This window comes from Syngnathoides biaculeatus, chromosome 22, assembly GCF_019802595.1.
Source record: "Syngnathoides biaculeatus isolate LvHL_M chromosome 22, ASM1980259v1, whole genome shotgun sequence".
Taxonomy (NCBI): Eukaryota; Metazoa; Chordata; class Actinopteri; order Syngnathiformes; family Syngnathidae; genus Syngnathoides; species Syngnathoides biaculeatus.
In genome coordinates, this window is record NC_084661.1 from 10725916 (window position 1) to 10745535 (window position 19620).

The window sequence follows — 19620 nt, forward strand, 5'->3', positions numbered from 1 at the left end:
GCAATGTTTATCATACTCTCGATTGGATGCAACCATCCTGCATACATACTAAAGTGATGAAAGAGGGGAAAAAAAATATATTTTTTTTTTGGAGGGGGGGGGGGGAACATAGTTCATGAGTACAACATGTAGCAGGACAATGTCCGAAGAGAAGATCACGCAGATGACATAATAACCTTGTGACATTTCCCCGCTGGTGAACCTCAAGCCTTCTTCGCAGTTGTCTTATCTGCCGGCCGTGTCGTAATAGTCTTGACAGTACTGTATATTATGATTCAGTACCGCTACGAGCGGGAGCCCCCGCGGTAGATTAGTTCATAAGCGTCAGCAAGATTGCACAATAGCACATTTTCATCAACATTCACATGGCTTATCTTATCTCAGGTGGGGGGAAAAAAAATGCATGAAATGTGCTTGTGTTCACTATTATTGTCCAATGTTAACCATAAATCCCTAGAAAGGCATTTTACTCCGGGAAGTCCTTCAGTTGAATTATGTCTCGTCTATTCAAAGGAGGCCACACTAATATTCACCACCGTCATATTTGGTGGGGAATTTTTTTATTTTTTTTTACAAAAACCCAATATTTTTAAAAATCTATTTTGTCATTGTATCTATCTTTTTACAATTAAGTTTCTATAAAATATCTAAAAACCAATAATATATGTAATAAAATCTAATTAATAAACGGGTAGGTCAGCTGGTAAAGCGTTAGCCTCACAGTTCTGGGGTTCCGGGTTCAATCCCGGCCCCACCCGTGTGGAGTTTGGATGTTCTCCCCATGCCTGCGTGGGTTTCCTCCCACATCTCAAAAACATGCAACATTAGTTGGACACTCTAAATTGTCCCGAGGTGTGATTGTGGGTGTGGCTGTTTATCTCGATGTGCTCTGCGATTGGCTGGCAACTAATTCAGGTGTCCCCTGCCTCCTGCCCGTTGACAGCTAGGATAGGTTCCAGCACTCTTTGCAACCTTCGTGAGGATAAGCAGCAAAAGAATGGATGGATGTATTGTATATTGTACAGTAGCTTTGTGTCTAAGCCACAGTGACCCCTACAGGCCAAAACCAAACTGCAACACATAGCATATGGAAATAAATGCCCCACATTTCTTAAAAAAAAAAAGTTGTTTATTCAATAGAATTTTAATGAGGTGATCTTTCCGATGTGGACCTAGAAGCTGGACTGTACGACATAAAACATTCCTTTTCAACTATCGTTCAGACAAAGAACATAAAAAGTTGCTCCGGAGCCTTCTTGCGAACGCTACATGTCAAACCACGCCAACATTTAAAAAAAAAAAAAAAAATTAAAAAAAAAAAAAAAAAAAAGACACTCTTGCTTAGAATGTGACATCTCGGGAATTTAATGTCATTAAAACTGAAGAAAAAAAAAAAAGTCTCTTACGATTAAAAAATTAAAAAAAAAAAAAAAAGCAGGCATGGCGTCCAACTTTGTACGCACGGGGTTTGATTGTACTGAAATGACAAAACGTTGCTGGCCGCGGGTTTGGCAGCCATCAGTACAAGGCCTCTGCGTTACTACTCCTTGGCCTCTTGATCTTCTCAATGTTCTTCAGTATCATGTCGTGTAGCGCCACCTGCAGACGCAAACAAAACCAGGTTTGAGCACGCGCTCGGGTTGAACACAGACTGTCGCTAACGGGACGTACGTATTGATTTCGGAGCTCCGATACAATGATCTTCAGACTTATGTATTCCTTCTCGTCGATCTCTGTTACTGTGCGCCGATAGTCTTCCTGCCAGACAAAAACAATTTTTCTTCTTATCCGTCTCGTATGAACGAAAATTGTTTGCACAGATTCACATACGGACTTACCACATGAGGATATTTTGCTATTTTCGAAACCAGCTTTGCTCGGGTGATGTAATATCTGCATTGAGACAAGACAAACATATATCAATTTTAGTGAGAAATGTCTTATCTTTACAGTTGTCAAAATTAGTACTTCTTTTTGTGGGAAAAATAAATCGTCAAAACATACATATAAAGACAGCTCATAGCTAGTTTACATCTTCTGAACAGATTTTTTTTGTAAATAATTATTATTGCAAGACAAGGAGATATTTGGAGCTAATATTCATTTGCAGAAAAAAAAAGAAAAATATTTGCATCAAAATCTTGACTAATACAAACCTCAACACTTCATTTAAATGCTTTTAATCGTGTTTATTTATTAAACGGCTTTTCAACATGTTGAAGTTTTTTTTTAAAACATATTTCAATCTTAACCATCTTGGTTTTACAATTTGGATTGCTTTTTTTTTTTTAAGTACACGTAGCACCAAAGTCCAGCAAAATCTCTCAAATTTAAATGAAAACTTAAATAGGTTCCTTAAACCTTCTACAATGTTTTCCAAAATTTCAATGACTGAAATGTTAATCGGCGGCACGGTGGGGGCTCAGCTGGTAAAGCATTGGCCTCACAGTTCTGAGTTTGTTCTCCCCGTGCCTGCGTGGGTTTCCTCCCACATCCCAAAAATATGCGACATTAACTGGACACTCTAAATTGCCCCTAGGTGTGAGTGCAGCTGTTTGTCTCCATGTGCCCTGCGATTGGCTGGCGACCAGTTCAGGGTGCCCCTTGACAGCTGGGATAGGCTCCAGCACTCCCCGCGACCCTCGAGAGCAACTAAGCCCTAACCCGACTCTGCATCCGTGGCCAGGCAAGATCGGAATAGTACCGGTAAGTAGTAAACAGTTTTTAATCAATATCCGTCTACTAAGTCCTGTTTTGACTTGGTGACCGGACCAACCTGGATATCTGGTCCAGGTAAGAGGCCGCCTCGCCTTCCACCGTCCTGAGCTCAGCCACCGTCTCCTCCTGGATGGACACCCCGAAGTTGTTGCCGTCCTCTATCCTGGGTATAAGCAGCTGCACCCACATTTTTACCTGTGCGGGGACGAGAACGTCAAGCGCCCCTCAAAACTGTCCCCCAGCTGTCCGTCTTCGTCCAAACGAGACTCACCGTGTTGCATTTCTCAATGAGCGTCCGAATCTCCGGTTTGACCTTTTCGATGAGATCTACCAGGTTACCGTTGCTCTTCATCATCCCGCCGGGCATGACGAAGACCTTGGTGCCAGTCACTGAGCAGGGAGAAGAAAGAATGGGAGGGGTCCCCATCTTCTGTTTACAGAAAAAGCCCATCGCAGCGGAGAACTCACCCTTGTCCTCTGCGTCCCCGTCCTCCAGCTTCCTCTTTTTGGCATTTTGCTAAGAGGACGAACGCGCATATGCAAGACAAGTCAACAACAAGCTCGATACCGGCGGTGAAATCGGGTCTCACCGTGTCAAGTCCATCGTGAAGGTTGGAGAGCAGGATGGGGTCGGGCACTGTCAGGTTGATGTCTGAGTGGATCTCCTTCAGCTCGACGATGTTTATGATTGGCTCCTGCACACAAGACGACCAAAAAAAAAAAAAAAAATACAATTACATATCCACTGATGTCACAAGAGGAGAGCCCGAATTAATCACTGGGTGAGTCAACCACTTGGATACATTTTTAAACGTGTTAACAAATGTACTTGTACATTTAATGTTGTTACTATGCATTCATACACAGAGGTCAACCCATAAAGAAATTTTAAAAGCAACTGCATTTGGACATCCAGGTGACACTGACCTTAAGGAAGTGATCAAGTTCCAGTAATTTCTTTGGGAAAAAATTAGCCACTAGGTCCTCGGCCTGGGGGGGCAAAAAGAACAAATTCAGGAATGTTGTGATAAGTAATTACGGGGACAAACACAAAACAGCAAGCTTGTGCTTGTTTGTGTCGTGTTCATCTTCATTATTACTTACTTCCGCAGTGATTCGTTCTCTAAATGCATCAACCTGAACACAAGGAGGGGAGGCGGGGGTCACTTTCACGGTACAGTACAAAAATTGACATTCCTATACCTCCCACATCTGCTCCGTTAGCATAAGGCGCGCGCACCAAGCTAAGAGGACCGCTCGACATCTTTTTCAAACTCTAAATTGCATTTTGCTGGAATCTGGCGGAATCCCCATATCTCCGAAAATATTACACATCAGGAAAACAAAAAAAAATTATTGAGCTAATACATACTATTTGTTTGTGAAAAGAAAATATGAAATTGACCAAATTTTTACATAGGGGTTTTCTGCCCGAGAGTGACATTTTCCATTTACATTAGTCATTAGAAAAAAAGCTTCTCCTTAAAAGAAGTATTTTCTAGAATGAATTTATTTTATTAAGAGAAGAAAATGTAAACTGATAATGACAAACTATTATTTTTAGGGTCACACATTTTTTTGAGAAAATGAAAAGGACCATACTTTTGCTACAAGATTTGTTGTATTTTATTAAAAGAAACTCTTAACTTTACGAAGGAAAGAATGACATTTCATTTTCAAAATAACTGTATACATCTATATTTAAGTTTTAATTTTGTGAGTCATGAATTTAAAATAGAGGGGTATTTTTAACATGCATACAGGTATGGAAAAAAATTAAGATACCACAGAAAAATTATTTGCATCTCAGAATTAGCGATATATAGAAATATGTTTAACTGACAACACAACTCCATTTTGAGCATTTATCTAAAAAAAAATAATAAATCCCACTGTTTGTTTTTGGGTCTTTTAATCTTTCCACAGCTCTTATACATAAAATATATACAGTACTTTAAATGTATTGGTTGAAATTAGGTCATGATTCATATGCCGTGTACTATTTATAGGTTTGTATGCAAAAGTAACCTCTGATGTGATGTGCATGAACCTATATACAAGGGAAAGGGTGGGAGTCAGGTCATTTTCACGGGACAGTCGAAAAGTTGACACCATTCTGTCCCCCACGTCTGCTCCATTAGGCTAACCCGGTAGCACCACGCTAAGAGGGCCTCTCTCTAGATGTGTTCCTAACTACTAATTACATCATCACCCCCTAAAGCGTCTTCAAATTGAAAAAAAATGAACACATTACATAATGTGCTGGTGAAATACAGATCGCTCGGTACCAGCGTTGTGGCATCTGTGTTGGGAGTTAGCAGGAAAGAAGCCGGCGAGGCCCAGTCATTCATATCACGCTACCCAAAATGAAGCTAACGAGCTACAGCGAATTTCAATCTCGGAGCGGACTCGCGGCAGCCGGGATCGCACCTTGGTTTTAATTTCATTGTCCACCTTGAGCAGTGAAGACATCTTATGCTGTCGGCGGGTGAAGCGCGGGGGTCCCAACAGCATTCAATTTGGCTTGGAGGGGGGGGGGGACTAACGTGTGGCTTTACAGCTTGCCAGCCACACTTGGTGAGCGCATCACATTGATGACGACATCAACGCGCGACAAAATGCATGTATGGGGGAGCGGCCGCGTTCGCGCGCAGTGCGCATGCGTAAAAAAACGTCACTGTATTTTTCTCGGACGCAGTTGACGATGTAAACAAGAGAAGACGGCCGAGCGCAACAGGGAAATCGAGCGCTCCGCCGACACCTCGGATTAAAAGGCTTTTTTTGTTGTTGTTGTTCGGTGGGGGTGGGCTCGCCATCGGCCCGAAATGGGGCTCCCGGTTACTATAAAAGTCAATTTTCGAGGGAACGTCAAGAGATTCCTGGCGGGCGACCTGGACAAGCTAGAGTGGAGCTCTGTGGAAGGCTGGGTGAGCTGCTAGCCGAGCGTGTTGGCGCAGTTCGGGGAGAACAAGGCCCGGACGTGGCCTACCCTCGGAAGTGCCCACATTAAGACCCGAAATGTTTTAATCGAACACTTTTCTAAAAAGTAGTAACCGTACGAGAAACGGAAGCGACCTTTTAAGTTGCAACAACGCCACAACTATCGAGTTTTACGTGGTAGCAGGAAGCCAATGGGTCAAATTGTGATTTGATATGTTTCCCTTTAATTCCAGATTAAAGCGTCTTTCGGAATTAACCACTTCCAAGTGAAGTACTTTGATGAAGACAGCGAAGAGGTAATAATAATGCCCCAAAATACACGTTATAACATCACGTTTTTGAGTTTTTAAAATATTTTTCTCGTTTCCTTATTAGATTTGCATCAACAGTCAAGGTGAGAAATACCTGTTTCTTTCTCCGGACTTCATCCATGTTATTTAAAAATAAACACAAGTTATTAGTATTTTTTGCTTTCCAATTCACTTCTGTTTTTTTGTTTTGTTTTTTTTCCAGACGAGTACGAGGAAGCCATCAAGGTACTGCTGATTCCAGGAGCTTTTATTGATATTAATAGTAATGTTTTGTTAGTAAATCAAAAGATGAAGTCATAGACAAAAATGATGCACTGCTCTTGTAGCAGTGATGTCATGCTTTCGCTAAAATATGCAATTGTTTTATGATCCCAGTTGCAAGGGATGGACAGTTATAAAAATGTCTTCTGTATTTTTATGTTAGGATGTTTTTATTTTAATAAAACAAAGAAGTGATAGTATGTCAAAGCCATCCATGCTAAATGCACTATATACAATTGCGTTTCCTCGCTCTGTAGTGAGTTTTTTTTTTTTCAATAAAAGCAACAAATTAGTTAATTCTTAAAGACGTTATTAAACTGCCAATGTGGGCAGGATAATTTTTACATTGTTTTCCATATTAAAAAAAAAGAAGAAGCCTGGAGGAAAGTCGTCGCTCAGTCAGTGTCCGCTGACCCACTCTTGTATTACAATAGGCAGCCATTTTGACAGTAAAACCACACTTGGAGAGACACTTAGCCTCTAGCAATTGAATGCAAAGAGGGAAATAGCTGTTGGAATCTCTGCTCCTATGCATGATGAAAGACATAATTGATCTGATTTCACAACAAACAAATTTTCACATTGCTCAGCGTAATGTGAAGTCAAATCTTTGCGGGCTAGTTACTGTCGACGACCAGCATTGTGCATCATGCGTCTGTTTTTGTGAGCAGAGCGCCGAGAAGCAGGGCAACCACCTCAACATGAACGTGTACAAGATGAAGGGACAAGCGTCCGGGGGCCCGCTCAAGACCGAGGTCAAGGAGCTGAAGGGGGACCTCCGACCGGCGCCCCCCTACCCGTCGCGGGTCAAGACGGTCGACAAGGGCACGCAGGTTACCCCGGAGCGAGAAGCTGTAAGGAACCGACACTGCTTGTCCTGTTTGCATGTATGAGTCATGTCTGTCTCTGTCAATGAATGACGTGTTTGACAATGTAGGACAGGAACATTTAGCATAATTACGCAGTAACTACCTACCACTCATAAGCACCGGGTTCACTCCCATCTCCACATCCACTCTGGAGATATTTATTCACAGTCGACACAACTCTGTTCAAATGTCAGGTTTTTGTGAGATAAAAAAAAAAAGAAACCCAGGGAAAATCATTTCAAAACTTTTTTCACCATCTTTACGATTTATAGAGCTCGTTCACCTACGTCATCAAATCACGTCAGTGGCCGGAAGTGTCGGTCCAGCAAAGCATTCTTCAATGCTAAGTCGATTGGAGACGACGCAAAAATACGTCGCCCAGAGTTTTGTCCGATACTGTTGAACATTTAGAAGGTGATAATAAACGAAGGTACGTGGAAAATTGAGAGACACTCGGCATAGAGGACCCATATTTAATGGCAAAGTCGATGTTTTCGCCGATAAGAAATTGGACCGTTAACCTGCTTCCGCTTGTGTTAACTGGATCTACACATGGATTTGGTGAATAAGTCGTCGAGATTTACACGGAAGAGTTTGAAAGCCTAGAAAAGTCTGGACGCATACAAATACTTTGTTGCTGGATCTGTTCTTAATCAGGAATAAATCCCACATAGTGATTGAGCCACTCAGATTTTTTTCAATGCAAATCTCAATATTTCAAGAAATGACCCCTGGTTTTACACAAACGCGCATTCGATAACTGTGACTGTGAAAATGGTAACGTCACGTACACGAGCTCCATAACCTGTACGACTCCTTTGAAAGGGAAGTAAAAAAATAAACATCCGCGATACGGATGTCGAGCCCGCACACCTTTTATTCATTAGGGTGGCTTTGTTGAGTATTAATGAATCTCATTCAAACTTGTTTTAATGGGTTTCCGCACACACCTACAAGCACTGAAAGCGCCTCTGACTAAATAGATATAAATATTAAATACAATTAATCTTTTTCTAACAGCATTTTTGTGGTTACATCTTATAAAAATAGAGCAAGCGGTGCGGTTTGGTGCAGAGTTCCATTTCCTGCCATCCGACCATGTTTTTGGGCACCCTTATGTGGAAGGATACCGAAAAGGCCGAGCTAGACAAAATGCAGCGTTTTAATTGATAGCCAGAGAACGAGAGCCACAAAATCTCAAAACGTCAATAACAAAAATGTCACCCATCATCTCACCGTCTTCGCCTACACGTGCGCACGACACGTTTGAGATTTACTCTTCCAAACTGTACCAACCGGCCCGGGCACACAGCCGTCTTCAATAGTGCTTGCTTAGGTTCTAAATTTTCCATAGGTAGGATTGTGAATGTGAATGGTCGTAAAAGAAAATGGATGAATGAGACTGTCTGGGTGAAACTTTGGTAAAAGCGTGCTTTTGCGTTGGTTCCCAGGTGACCGCCAAGGACAATAAGGGGACCAAATCAGAAGACGAGCCTCCTCCCATGTGGTTCCGATCCTACATGGAGAAGGTAAAAGTGATCCTCACATTGGATTGAATGTCCCTTTTCATGGCCCCCGCTGACGTCCTTCATTGGCAGTTTAAAGACGAGGTGGTGAAGGAAGTGGTGGAGCGCATGTGCAGTGACTTCTCCGGCCAGTGTTGCACGCACAAGCCTCCCGCGGCGCCGCCTCCCGAACCCAGCGGGCCCAGTTGCGCTCCCGTCATGGGGCCCAGGCCCGGACCGCCGGCCAGCACCGCTGGGCCCAGGCCGGGCCCCTCAACCTCCGGTGTGTCTCTTGGTTACACACCAAACTGCAGCAGCTGCAACAAACTCACCTCTGAAGGAGCCTACAAGTGCAGGTTTGAATTTACTTGAGTAATTGAAATTGCACAGTATTTAGTCATTTTGTATTGATTTTTTTTTTTTTTTAAATAATGTGTATATTCAAATTAAATAAATAAAATATAAACTTATTTAACCCACGTCTATCCAGGTAAAATATCTAATGTGTTCATTGGGCACAAAAGTAACATTAAAAATATAGTTAAAATATATTTGGTAATTTTATGCTGTTTTTTCAGCTATCTAGGTCAATAGGTTAATTATAAATAATAACACCAAAATGGTAAAGTAAGCAATTTCACATGTATGTTTAACCATTTTTTTATTTGTTTGAAGAAATTACTGGTAATTCTAAAGAATCAAATGAAAAAAATGTCTTTTATGAATTATTTAAGTATTTGTACTCTTGGAAAATAGTTATAATAAAAAGCCAAGTTGTCTTTTTGAACTTCTGTTGTAAAATTATGACTTATTCAACACCATATCATGTACTTGGTTATTGGAATATTAGGACTTTTTACTCAATAATAGGCAACAAGCTAAAGTATTTTTAACTCGCATCAGATTTATGACCGAGTCCTTAGACCAAGACTCCACTTTTAAGTTTGAGAACCCCTGCAGCTGCTTTGGTTCTCACGTCGGCTCTCTTCACACGCAGCGTTTGCCCGTCCTGCATCCTTTGCGAGATATGTCGGCACAGCCACGACCCCAGCCACAACCTCGTGAGGACCAAGACTCCCCTTTCCATCCCCGAGCACGGAATGTCAGGAGAATTGAGGTAAAGAGTGACGAAGCTCTCAAGAGAATCCAGATGACTGTAGGTCGTGTATTATTACTGCTCTTTTTTTTGTTTTGTTTTTTAAACAAAAAACTAAAACTCTTGCTAGTCAACAACTGATAACGTCCCAAACCAGGTTCCCACGGCGAGGAGACAGGACGGTGCGCAAGGCCGAACGTCAGCGCCTCAAAGCGGAAAGGAGGCAGCTGCGAGCCGAAGTGAAGGAAATCAAGAAGAAACTGAGACTGGAGAAGCGGGGCATGCAGTGGAGCGGGCCCTCTACCTCGGGCCGAGCCGCAGCCCTGACAAACACGGCCTCCGCCTCCACCCAGGCCCCCGCCCCGCTGCCCCCGCCCACTGCCTCAGACACAGCCTCAGGTCCCGCCCCTGCCCTGGCCCCGGCCCCGGCCCCCGACCCCCAGGCCTCCAGTCCAGAGTAAGCGCCGCCTGGGAGGGGCGTCCGACAAGTGCTGGGTACCTCGAGTCCAGCATGGATGCAAAAAAAGTCTTTTTTTTTTTTTTTTTCTCCACGAAAATGTCATCTTTGTAATCTAGTCTGTATGAGTGTGTCGCTGGCTGCTCTGCGCTGGTGGGGAAAATGTCGGAACTACCTCAGTGTGAAAACTGCTGCTGCCGCCGCCGCCGCTGCTGCTTCATAGATTTTCTAAGAGAAATGCTTTTGACCTGCACACACAAATCTGGGCTCCTGCCGTTTTTTTTTTTTTTTTTTTTTTTTTTGATCGGTAGACAACAAAAAGATGCGAGTGAGAGCAAGCGCAGGCCCGTTTTCAACAATACTCTGTACACTTGAAACTAGGGGTCCCGGGGCCTCGCACTCGTCCTTGCTGCCCACTTTGGCCGCCTTGTTTCTGGATGAAAATCTGCCGGACGGCACCCGTCTGGAGCCTGGCACCAAGTTCATCAAGTACTGGAAGATGAGGAACTCGGGAACTATCGGCTGGACCCCCGAGACCAAGGTAACCCCTCGCACCCGTCCGCTCAGCCGGAGGACAGCCTTCAACCTTTGACCTCTATACTACTTCACTCTGAGCCACTTTTCTCTTCTGGCATTTTCAGATCATAGAATTGACACTTACAAAAATTTGGGATATTTGGCTTTTGGGTGAAATTTCAGTCCTCCGTACCTTCATGAAGGCCTATTTATTGTAGAAGTGGTCATCTTGTGGCAACTATGTTGAAGTCAGTTAAGGAACTTCATTTGGACAGATAATGGGTTTCAAAATATTCATCAAAAAATTTCCCAAATTTTTTTGTGAGTAGTGAATACCGTAATTCCCGGCCTACTGAACGCACCTGGTTATGAGGCTCACCGAGAACATTTGTAAAGGAAATATCATTTGGTACATAATTCGCCGCAGCTTTGTAAAACTCGCAAGTGTCCAGATTGAAACACGAGATATTTACAAAGAAAGATGGTAAACGCTAGCGCCGCCAGGATAGCGCTAGCGCCACACTAACAGGGCCGGTTAAAAAAAAAAAAAAAAAACATGCCGGTAGTAATCACTGAGACACGGCAGAAACGGGCCCGGACCGGTAAAAGTCACTTCCTTGGCACATACATTCCACCGGTCTCACTCTTACCTTTTCCGCTCGAGTGCCCCCTCTTGCGGCCGTTAGGAAAAAATGCACAAATTAGCTGCATCGCTGCATAAACCGCAGGGTTGAAAGCGTGTGAAAAAAGTCACAGCTTATTGGACGGAAATTACGGTACTTTTATCTTCGTTTACATATTTGATTTTGTTGCTTTGCGGCTACGATTGCACTCTTCCTCGTGTGTATTTCTATATAGTGTGTCTTGCGTGTGTGTGTGCCCAGCTGGTGTTCATGTGGGGCAACCTCGGCCTGGCGTCAGAGGAAAGGAGGTCGGTGTCCGTGCCCCTGCTGCTCCCCGGCCAAGTCGGCGTGGTTAGCGTGACGTTCGTGGCGCCCGTGATGGAAGGCACGTACACCTCACATTGGCGGCTGGCGCACCGCGGCCACCAGTTTGGGCCGCGGGTGTGGTGCAGCATCGTGGTCGAGCCCGGCAATGGACTGAACGCGCTTCAGCACCACCGGAAACGACTGGTGGGTCTTTCATCCTCTTTCTAGAATGCATACAGTCACAGCTTTCCCACTTTTTGTTAAATTACAGCTTTATTCCATCATGGATTTTTTTTTCACAATAATTAGTTGAGGCACCTTTCACAGGAACTACAGGGTTAAATATTTTTTAATACAATACCACAAGATTGGCACACCTACCTTTGGGCAACTTTCAAGCTCTTTAAGGCTAGATTGGGAATGTTGGTGCCCAGTTGAGTTGTTCGTACGATTTGGGGGGGCATTTTTTTCATTTTGGAATAAGGCTGTAACTTAAAATGTAAAAGAAAACAAGAAAAGCAAAATATAGATACAAAAGCACCTGAATGAAGTAGCCACCACAAGAAGGCAGTGTTGTATATTATATACAGTACAACCTCGGTTCTCGACCACATTCTGTTCAAGAAGGCGGTTCGAGAAGCGATTTGTTAAAAAACCGAATCGATATTTCCCATTTTAATGAATAGAAAAAGGACTAATGCGTTCCAAGCCTCATAAATTGGGCTTTTTAAAGCGTTTTTCCTGATGGTAAACTGCATAGCAGAAAAACGTGTGTAGTTTAAATACTTCATATATTAAAATGACTGAAGAAATATATATATTTTTTGCTTTAAATGTATGCTTTAGTAGTAGAGTAGGCTAGGCTGGGAGCGCATTGCCGTATCTGTTGTGACTCTGCCCCCAGCCATGTAAACTTTTTTTTTATTAACAAAAGTGTAGAATAACTTTAAACAACAATAATGAGTGGGGGGGAGCAAAAAAAAATATTTTTACAAAAAGTAACATACAAAAACATTAACTCGTAACTCGAGTTAAGGAAATATTTGAAACAATCCAAAAATGCAGAAATGCTAATGGAACAGAGCATTATTAAAGTTCACAAGAAGAAAGCAATGCAAAACTGTATCAAATCTGTTTGGTGGGGGTGAGTTGGTCCCTGGAAGTTCTTTTCTTTTCCCAAAGAACTTATGTAGTGTCACTTCTTTGGAGCCATGATTGGGGGTTAATAGTCCTCAATAGGAAGAAAAAACCGTCAGTAAACGTAGCTAATGAGACATGTCTGCACACAGAGGCTGCGCTATACACAATGACAACGCGCGTCGTGGATCAGCTGGTCAGGCCGCGCGTGTTATTTTATTTCCGGGTTTTTTCACGGTGCGTTCAAATTCACAATAACAACGCGCATCGTGGGTCAGCTGGTTGGGTCGCACGCGTTATGTTATTTCCGGGTTTTTCGGCGGCGTTCGAGTACCGATTTTCGTTCGAAAAAAGAAGCAAAAAAATGTCAAAATCTTGGTTTGAAAAACGATTTGTTCGAGAAACTGAGACGTTCGAGAACCGGGTATTCACTGTACTATGTAATCTTGATCTTTGAGGACTGACAACGAAGATTTTCTAAACTTCTTGGAAGATAATGCTAATGTTTTTGTTGTTATCATCAGAGAGACCAACTGAGGCCCGGCGCGAAGGATGATGAGGTCGGGCCCAAGGAAGGCTTGTCTGTGGACATGAGCCACAATGGCTTCTTCCTGCCTTATGTAGACCTGCTGACCGCTCAGGTGTGAACCTCGGACCGCGCACATGCATGCATAACGACGAAGTCAGAATAACATGATTTGTTTTGTTTTTTTATTTTTAGGATCTTCTGTCCTTTGAGTTGATGGATATCAACATTGTGCAGGAGCTGGAGAAGGTTCCTAACAACTCTCCCGTGGGTAAGCTCAGATAACGTGCCGGCTGCACCATGATACACAGGTTACCGTAATTCCCGGCATACGGCGCGCACCTGGTTATAAGCCTCACCTGGTACATTTGTAAAGGAAATACCATTTGGTACATAGATACGCCGCAGCTGTGTAAAAGCCGCAAGTGCCCACATTGAAACGCGAGATATTTACAAAGAAAGACGGTCCAGAGAAAGAGTTTAATGCTAGCCCGGCGCTAGCATTAGCACGAATGCTAACACTAACAGGGCCGGTTAAAATAAAACTTACCGGTAAATATCACTGACACACATCAGTAACACAGCACCAGCACTCAAGCACAGCGCTAACGCTGGCGCTGCGCTCACAGGGCCCGTAAAAGTAATTTCCTCGGCACATATATTCCACCGGTCTCATTCTTACCTTTTGCGCTCGAGTGCCCCCCTTGCGGCCGTTAGAAAATATGCACAAATAAGCCGCATCACCGCATAAACCGCAGGGTTGAAAGCGTGTGAAAAAAGTTGCGGCTTATAGGCTGGAAATTACGGTAATAATACCTCTTGCCACTAAGCGGAGAGTATTTAATTGTTGTGCTTGTCCGTGATGCATTATTTGGAGTTAATAGTTTTTGAACTAATTAAATAAGATCGGATTAGATGATCTCTCACAACACACAAATGTGATGCAGCACATTCGTTGAAAATCGCTTCTCTCAACTTCCTCTGAGCTCTGTTGATGTTTTTTTTTTTTTTTTCTCAGATCTGACACCTTGCATCTCTCCCTTGCCCCATGATGCACCAGGACCAGAAAAAGCACTCACTGCGGATATAAAAGACGACTCCCAGGTCACAGGTGTCCGAAAAATTTTCGGTAAGGAGGTAATAGTATAAATCGCAGGTGTCATACTCAAGGCACTGGGGCCACTTCCGGCCCAGCACGTGATTTTTATGTGGCCCGCGGAGGCAAAGCATGTGTAACAACTTCCACGATTTTTGCTAAAATCTGCACCAAAATTTCCTATTGCCATATCCTAAATTATAATATTGAGATGTGACAAGCGTTTTTGTGTTGCCAAACATCAGCAATAGTTGAAAAACCCTACCCTTGATTTATGATTCCAAAACTGCTTCGTAAATTCCACGTGTCAATATGATTTGGCGGTCAGAGATTTTTATGATTTCACAGTCATAACAGGCCTCAGAGGGAAACCGTAGCTACAATGTGGCCCGTGACAAAAATGAGTTTGACACTCCTGGTATAAATGGAGCACTTTTAGAATGTATGCTCAGTGAGGATGGTTGTCATCTTTAGGAGGGCAAACGAGGCTCCATAGGGAGCACGCGTGGGAGGCGGCCACGCCAGACGAGGAACGCGAGGAGGAGATCAGCGGTGCTCAGTTCCTGTGCGAGACCCTCATGCGGTCCCTCACCCTGGAGGAGGCCCCCGACCACAGGCCCGTGCGCAGGAGCCAGCAACATGCCGTTCATCAGGCGCAAAGTGAGCAACCGCCACGACCCCAAATGTGCAAACTTTGCTTTGTCGTGTCCACCAAGTGGTCCAGTTTTGCGTTGACACTGACTACTTTAATCCAGCATTCTAATTTCCGAGAAAGGCTGAAGACAAAATCAACATGACCATATTTATTAAGTATAATAAGATAGTTAAGACTACCAACAAATCTTTCCACGACCTTTCCCACTTCACAGTTGTGTTGCGGGGTTCCGGCTTCGGCCTGGAGAGGGAGTCCCCGGCTGACAAGGGCGAGCGAGAAGGAATCGAAATGCCAGGTTGGCACGACAACTTCCCACTCAGAACCGTGTCGCCTGTAATCATATTTGTTTCATGACAAACGTGTATTTTGTCGTTCACGCAAAGCTCTTGGATCCGAAGCGCCCGGCGACGTTCTGCCTTCTGGCCCCGGTCACGACGATGAGGATGATGAAGATGAACAGGATGACGCAAAGGATTGCAAGGAAGAGAAAGCGGACGACTGGGATGATGTGAGGATCACATTTAAGCTCCACTTTTCAGCTTACTGTTGCCTGATGCTTCAACCTACTTAGTTTCTAGTAAACTTCCTGTTCTAAAGTCACTCCAGCAACTAATCAACGTTCCGTCCGGATATCTCAGATGAGCAGCCAGACGTCCTCGTCGTCCTCCTGCGACGACTTCATCATCGTCCTCCCCGACTGCTTCGACACGAGTCGTCCCCTGGGGGAGTCCATGTACAGCTCGGCCATGTCCCAGCCCGACGCCATCGTGACCGCCACGCTGGCCAGCCCCGAGCCGCTGCGAGAGGAGGACTACGCCTCGGACACGGGCGAGGCGTCGTCGCCGCCGCCGGCGGAGGAGCGCGGCAACCTCGCGGACGTCGACGGGGACTTAACGGCCGACGCGCCGCCTGCGCCCGCCCTCGCTATCCACAGCAGCGTCAACCAGATGCTTTGCACCTCACAGACGCTGGATGCCGCCACGCTCACGCCAGAAGTGGTGCCCCCGCCGCCCGCCATCTACTCGCCCAGGTCAGCTGTTACGCAAGTTTGCCCTTCGTCAAGTTCCACTTGCACAGTTGTTGTTGCAACCTTGTCACTATTCCACTTCCTGTTACTGATCATTCAAGCAACCTTGTCAACTTCCTGTTACCTGCATATTAGCTCTTATCAACCGTTTTTTTTTCCTCCTTGTCGTCTCAGGTCCGAGGCTTTGTATCTGGCGGAGGGTGCTTGTCACGCAGTCGATGAGTCACACACACCGAGGGTCCACGCCAACGGTGATTGACGTAGATTTGGGGCACTTTGTCATTTTCACGTTTTAAAAAAAAAAAAAAGAAAAAAAACTTTCTTGTCGAAAAATCCCTTTTTTTCCCCAAAATATGACATTTTTATGGTAATGGTGATTTTTCAGAAAATAAACGAACTTACCGTAATTCCCAGCCTACACCTGTTTACAAGCCTCACAGAGGACATTTGTAAAGGAAATACCATTTGGTACATACAGACGCCACAGCTGCGTAAAAGCAGCAAGTGTTCACATTGAAACACGGGATAGTTACAAAGAAAGACTGTACACAGAAAGACTTTAACGCTAGCACGGCATTAGCGCTAACGCTAGTGCTAACCATAGCGCCGCGCTAAAGCTAGTGCTAACGATAGCGTCGTGCTAATGCTAACACTAGCGCTAAACACTAACAGGTAAACAGGTTACCGGTAAATATCACTGAGACACGCCAGTAACACGCAAACACAGCCCTAACGCTAGCACAGCGCTAACAGGGCTGATAGTCACTTCCTCGGCAAATATATTCCACCGGTCTTTTCCGCTGGAGTGCCCCCCTGTGGTCATTAGAAAAAATGCACAAATGAGCTGCATAAACCGCAGGATTGAAAGGGTGTATAAAAAGTTGCGGCTTGACGGCTTGAAATTACGGTATTAAAAATACTTAAAAAATATATATATATTTTTTTTCATGTAATATTTGGACTTTTTTCGCATGGTATATGACATCATTTGATTGTTGTTTTGTAAACATACAGTACTGGTCCAAATTTAGTACACTTTTTTTTTTTTTTTTTTTAACATGCTACCAAATGCGGTGAAACTTGACTGTTGAGGAACGTCGCCAAAATATGTCCGCTTCCTCTTTGGCCCCACTCGATGCCGTTTTTGGCGTTGTGTGGAGTTGGCTCGTCTCTTTTTGAACTGTAAGAGGAAACCTGTTGTGGCGTGAGAAGGAAATCAGGCAGTCACGATTTGTCGCTTCAGCAGAAGGCGCTCTTCCTCTTGTTTAACACAAACGTGCTCTTTATCTTTTTTTTTTTTTTTTGGTGCAGTTTCATCAGGCCTGTCGAGATCTGCAGGCTCAGCATCCAGCGCCTTTGAGACGTACAACCCCAGACCCGGCAACGCGCTGCAGCCCAGGTCAGTCTTCGTCCCGGTCCTCGGAATCAGGTTTTGGGCGTAACATGGGTGGAGGTTTGAAGACTTTTTGTCATTGCAGGGGTCAAGGAGGCCTCACCGAGGGCCTGGTGAAGGGGGCCCTCTCGGTGGCTGCGTCCGCTTACAAGGCTCTGTTCACCGCCCCCAACTGTCCCATACAGGTATGTCACTTTGCGTATTTGTGTATTTCACAAAACTAATAACGTGCCGTCTATCTCCGCAGCGTGGCGTGGACCCGGCGGCCCGCCAGGACCCGTCCCTCATGGCCATGCTGCTGGAGATGGGCTTCCGCGACCGGCGCCTCAACCAGCACCTCCTCCGCAAGCACGGCTACAACCTGCTGCACACCGTGAACGAGCTGGTGCAGATAGCCGAGGACGCGCCGCCAGGACGCGCCGTCCAGGCTCGCCACTGACGGGACGGGGCCGGATGATGTCTCTCTCTCTCTCTCTCTTTCTTTTTTCTTCCCCCCTTTCTTTAATTTCCTCTCCAATCTCATTCATATTTAAAGGGTTGAGCATTTGTGTTCATTTGGACCAAGCGTGGTAGTGAAGAGCTGCTTGTAGATGATTCCGATTGGTGGTTGGCTTTATACGTGGGGCGATAATCGAAACGTTTTAGTGTTTTTAATATTATCTTTTTTTGGGGGGGGTGGGGGGGGCTCGCGCTAACGTCCCTTTTCCACTGCATGATACGTAAATGGCACTTCGACACTAAGTACTATTTGTAGTGCCAGCTCAGACAAGGTTCTAAACACATGCTGAGCCTGATCCACAGTCTCCGCAGACCCTTCTGTCATACGTTGTTATTGTTTTAATAGCATTTGGCTACAAAGCAGTCCCATTTGCTTTTAATTCTGAAATACCTTTTGAAATGAATTGGCCTCCTTCGCTCTGTCATAAACACAATTTTATGCCAGCTTGATCCAGAGTCTCCGCTTGGCTGCAACGTTTTGGGTTTTCTCCCTGCCCTTAATCTCCTTTTGGATCAAATTTGCCCCCTTCGCTGGGATGTAAATACACGACAAATCAGTGTTCCTTAAATCGTTGTAATTAATAGATGGGTGCATTTAACGCAGGTGGGGTTTTGTACCCGCCGGCCCAATCCGAGCCGGGGGCCGGCGCACCGCAGTGGAAAAAGCGACGCGGAGTGCGAACAAAAGCGGTAGAAAAAGCACGGCTAGCGACGCGACCCTTCCTCCGTTAAACCCGTTAGTCCGTTCTGCCTAATCAATGCAATCTTTTTTTTTTTTTGTATCCGAGTACTGTTCTTTCTCTTTTAGACGTTGACGTGTGGAATGTATACAAAGAATATATAGCTGAATATATATTTATCACGGCGGGAGTTTCGAGCGGCGGTCCGCTCGACGCCTTCTTCCCGCCCTTTCACCAAAACCTAGCGACGCTCGTTATTAGCGAACCTGAGATGTCTCCGCAAAACAACACATTCCTCAAGCTCCAGTAGTACCGACACCTTTTGATCACGACTACTGTCATTGTCGTTGCCTTTTTTGGAATCGCGCACCCCGACGACTAGTTACGAGTCGCTCGTTTTTCTTTTTTTGGCGCCGAGCGTTTCGGAGCAGATTCCTATTTTATCAGCGCGAGTGTGTTTTTGAGGTTCCCGTGTGTCGTGTCGTCCGTGTCGTGCCGAATGTCAAAGATAGTTTCGAAAAGATCCGCTTGTCACATCTTCTTCTTCTGCAAACACTTTCACAACACCTTCTGCTGTAGATCCCAAAATAAACAATTTGCACATGGCTTTTATCTCGCTCCTCACTGAATTCTACACATTTAAAAAAAAAAGTATTTACAGTTTGAGAGGCCTTCATCTTATTTTATTTTTGAAGTTGCCCACTTCAGTATATAAGAACATTAAACTAATGTAAATATTGGATAATTATAATCCAAGTGAACTTAAAATGTTGTCGTTAAATGATGGTTTCATTTATTAAGGAAAGAAACCTATTTCAAGTTTTGTGGCCCTTTGTGAAAAAGGAAATGATGTTTTTGAGCATGAACGAGCTTTTTAAGGTCATGCCGCTGCATTTCAATCGGGTTCAAGTCTGGATTTTGATTTTTTATCTTTTTCATAGAGAGATTGATCATTTTAAGACCACCTGGGTTGTATTTGTGTGAAACTTAAATTTGCTTGATGTTC

General features: G+C 44.3%; 2 protein-coding genes across 2 annotated transcripts; one reads left to right on the plus strand and one right to left on the minus strand.

Moving 5' to 3' along the window:
* Positions 1-697: 697 nt before the first annotated feature.
* Positions 698-5363, minus strand: psme3 (proteasome activator subunit 3). Its single transcript, XM_061809981.1, has 10 exons — positions 5149-5363; positions 3823-3855; positions 3646-3708; positions 3309-3413; positions 3187-3235; positions 2990-3108; positions 2777-2913; positions 1839-1893; positions 1672-1758; positions 698-1599 (listed from the first exon to the last, which is right to left on the minus strand). Exons 1-10 carry the CDS (start codon positions 5230-5232, stop codon positions 1519-1521), a joined length of 813 nt encoding a protein of 270 aa, XP_061665965.1. The 5' UTR covers positions 5233-5363; the 3' UTR covers positions 698-1518.
* A 41-nt stretch (positions 5364-5404) lies between these two features.
* On the plus strand, positions 5405-19220 carry nbr1a (NBR1 autophagy cargo receptor a). The gene is made up of 22 exons (XM_061809977.1): positions 5405-5645; positions 5892-5954; positions 6034-6052; positions 6172-6194; positions 6902-7084; positions 8551-8628; positions 8698-8960; positions 9602-9721; positions 9858-10157; positions 10539-10698; positions 11558-11806; positions 13264-13380; positions 13461-13536; positions 14284-14394; positions 14836-15021; positions 15231-15311; positions 15400-15524; positions 15655-16046; positions 16218-16294; positions 17355-17442; positions 17522-17621; positions 17684-19220. The coding sequence occupies exons 1-22, from the start codon at positions 5544-5546 to the stop codon at positions 17873-17875; spliced, it is 3105 nt and encodes a 1034-aa protein (XP_061665961.1). The 5' UTR covers positions 5405-5543; the 3' UTR covers positions 17876-19220.
* Positions 19221-19620: the final 400 nt, after the last annotated feature.

Bases quoted from the DNA above. Each gene is read 5' to 3' on its own strand.
- nbr1a (XM_061809977.1), top strand. From the start codon at position 5,544: ATGGGGCTCCCGGTTACTATAAAAGTCAATTTTCGAGGGAACGTCAAG. The intron at 14,395-14,835 runs GTAAGGAGGTAA...TGTCATCTTTAG, and splicing joins AGGTGTCCGAAAAATTTTCG to GAGGGCAAACGAGGCTCCAT. The intron at 17,622-17,683 runs GTATGTCACTTT...CTATCTCCGCAG, and splicing joins CCCCCAACTGTCCCATACAG to CGTGGCGTGGACCCGGCGGC.
- psme3 (XM_061809981.1), bottom strand. From the start codon at position 5,232: ATGCTGTTGGGACCCCCGCGCTTCACCCGCCGACAGCATAAGATGTCT. The intron at 3,236-3,308 runs GTGAGACCCGAT...TCGTCCTCTTAG, and splicing joins TTCACGATGGACTTGACACG to CAAAATGCCAAAAAGAGGAA. The intron at 1,600-1,671 runs GTACGTCCCGTT...TTGCGTCTGCAG, and splicing joins CGGAGCTCCGAAATCAATAC to GTGGCGCTACACGACATGAT.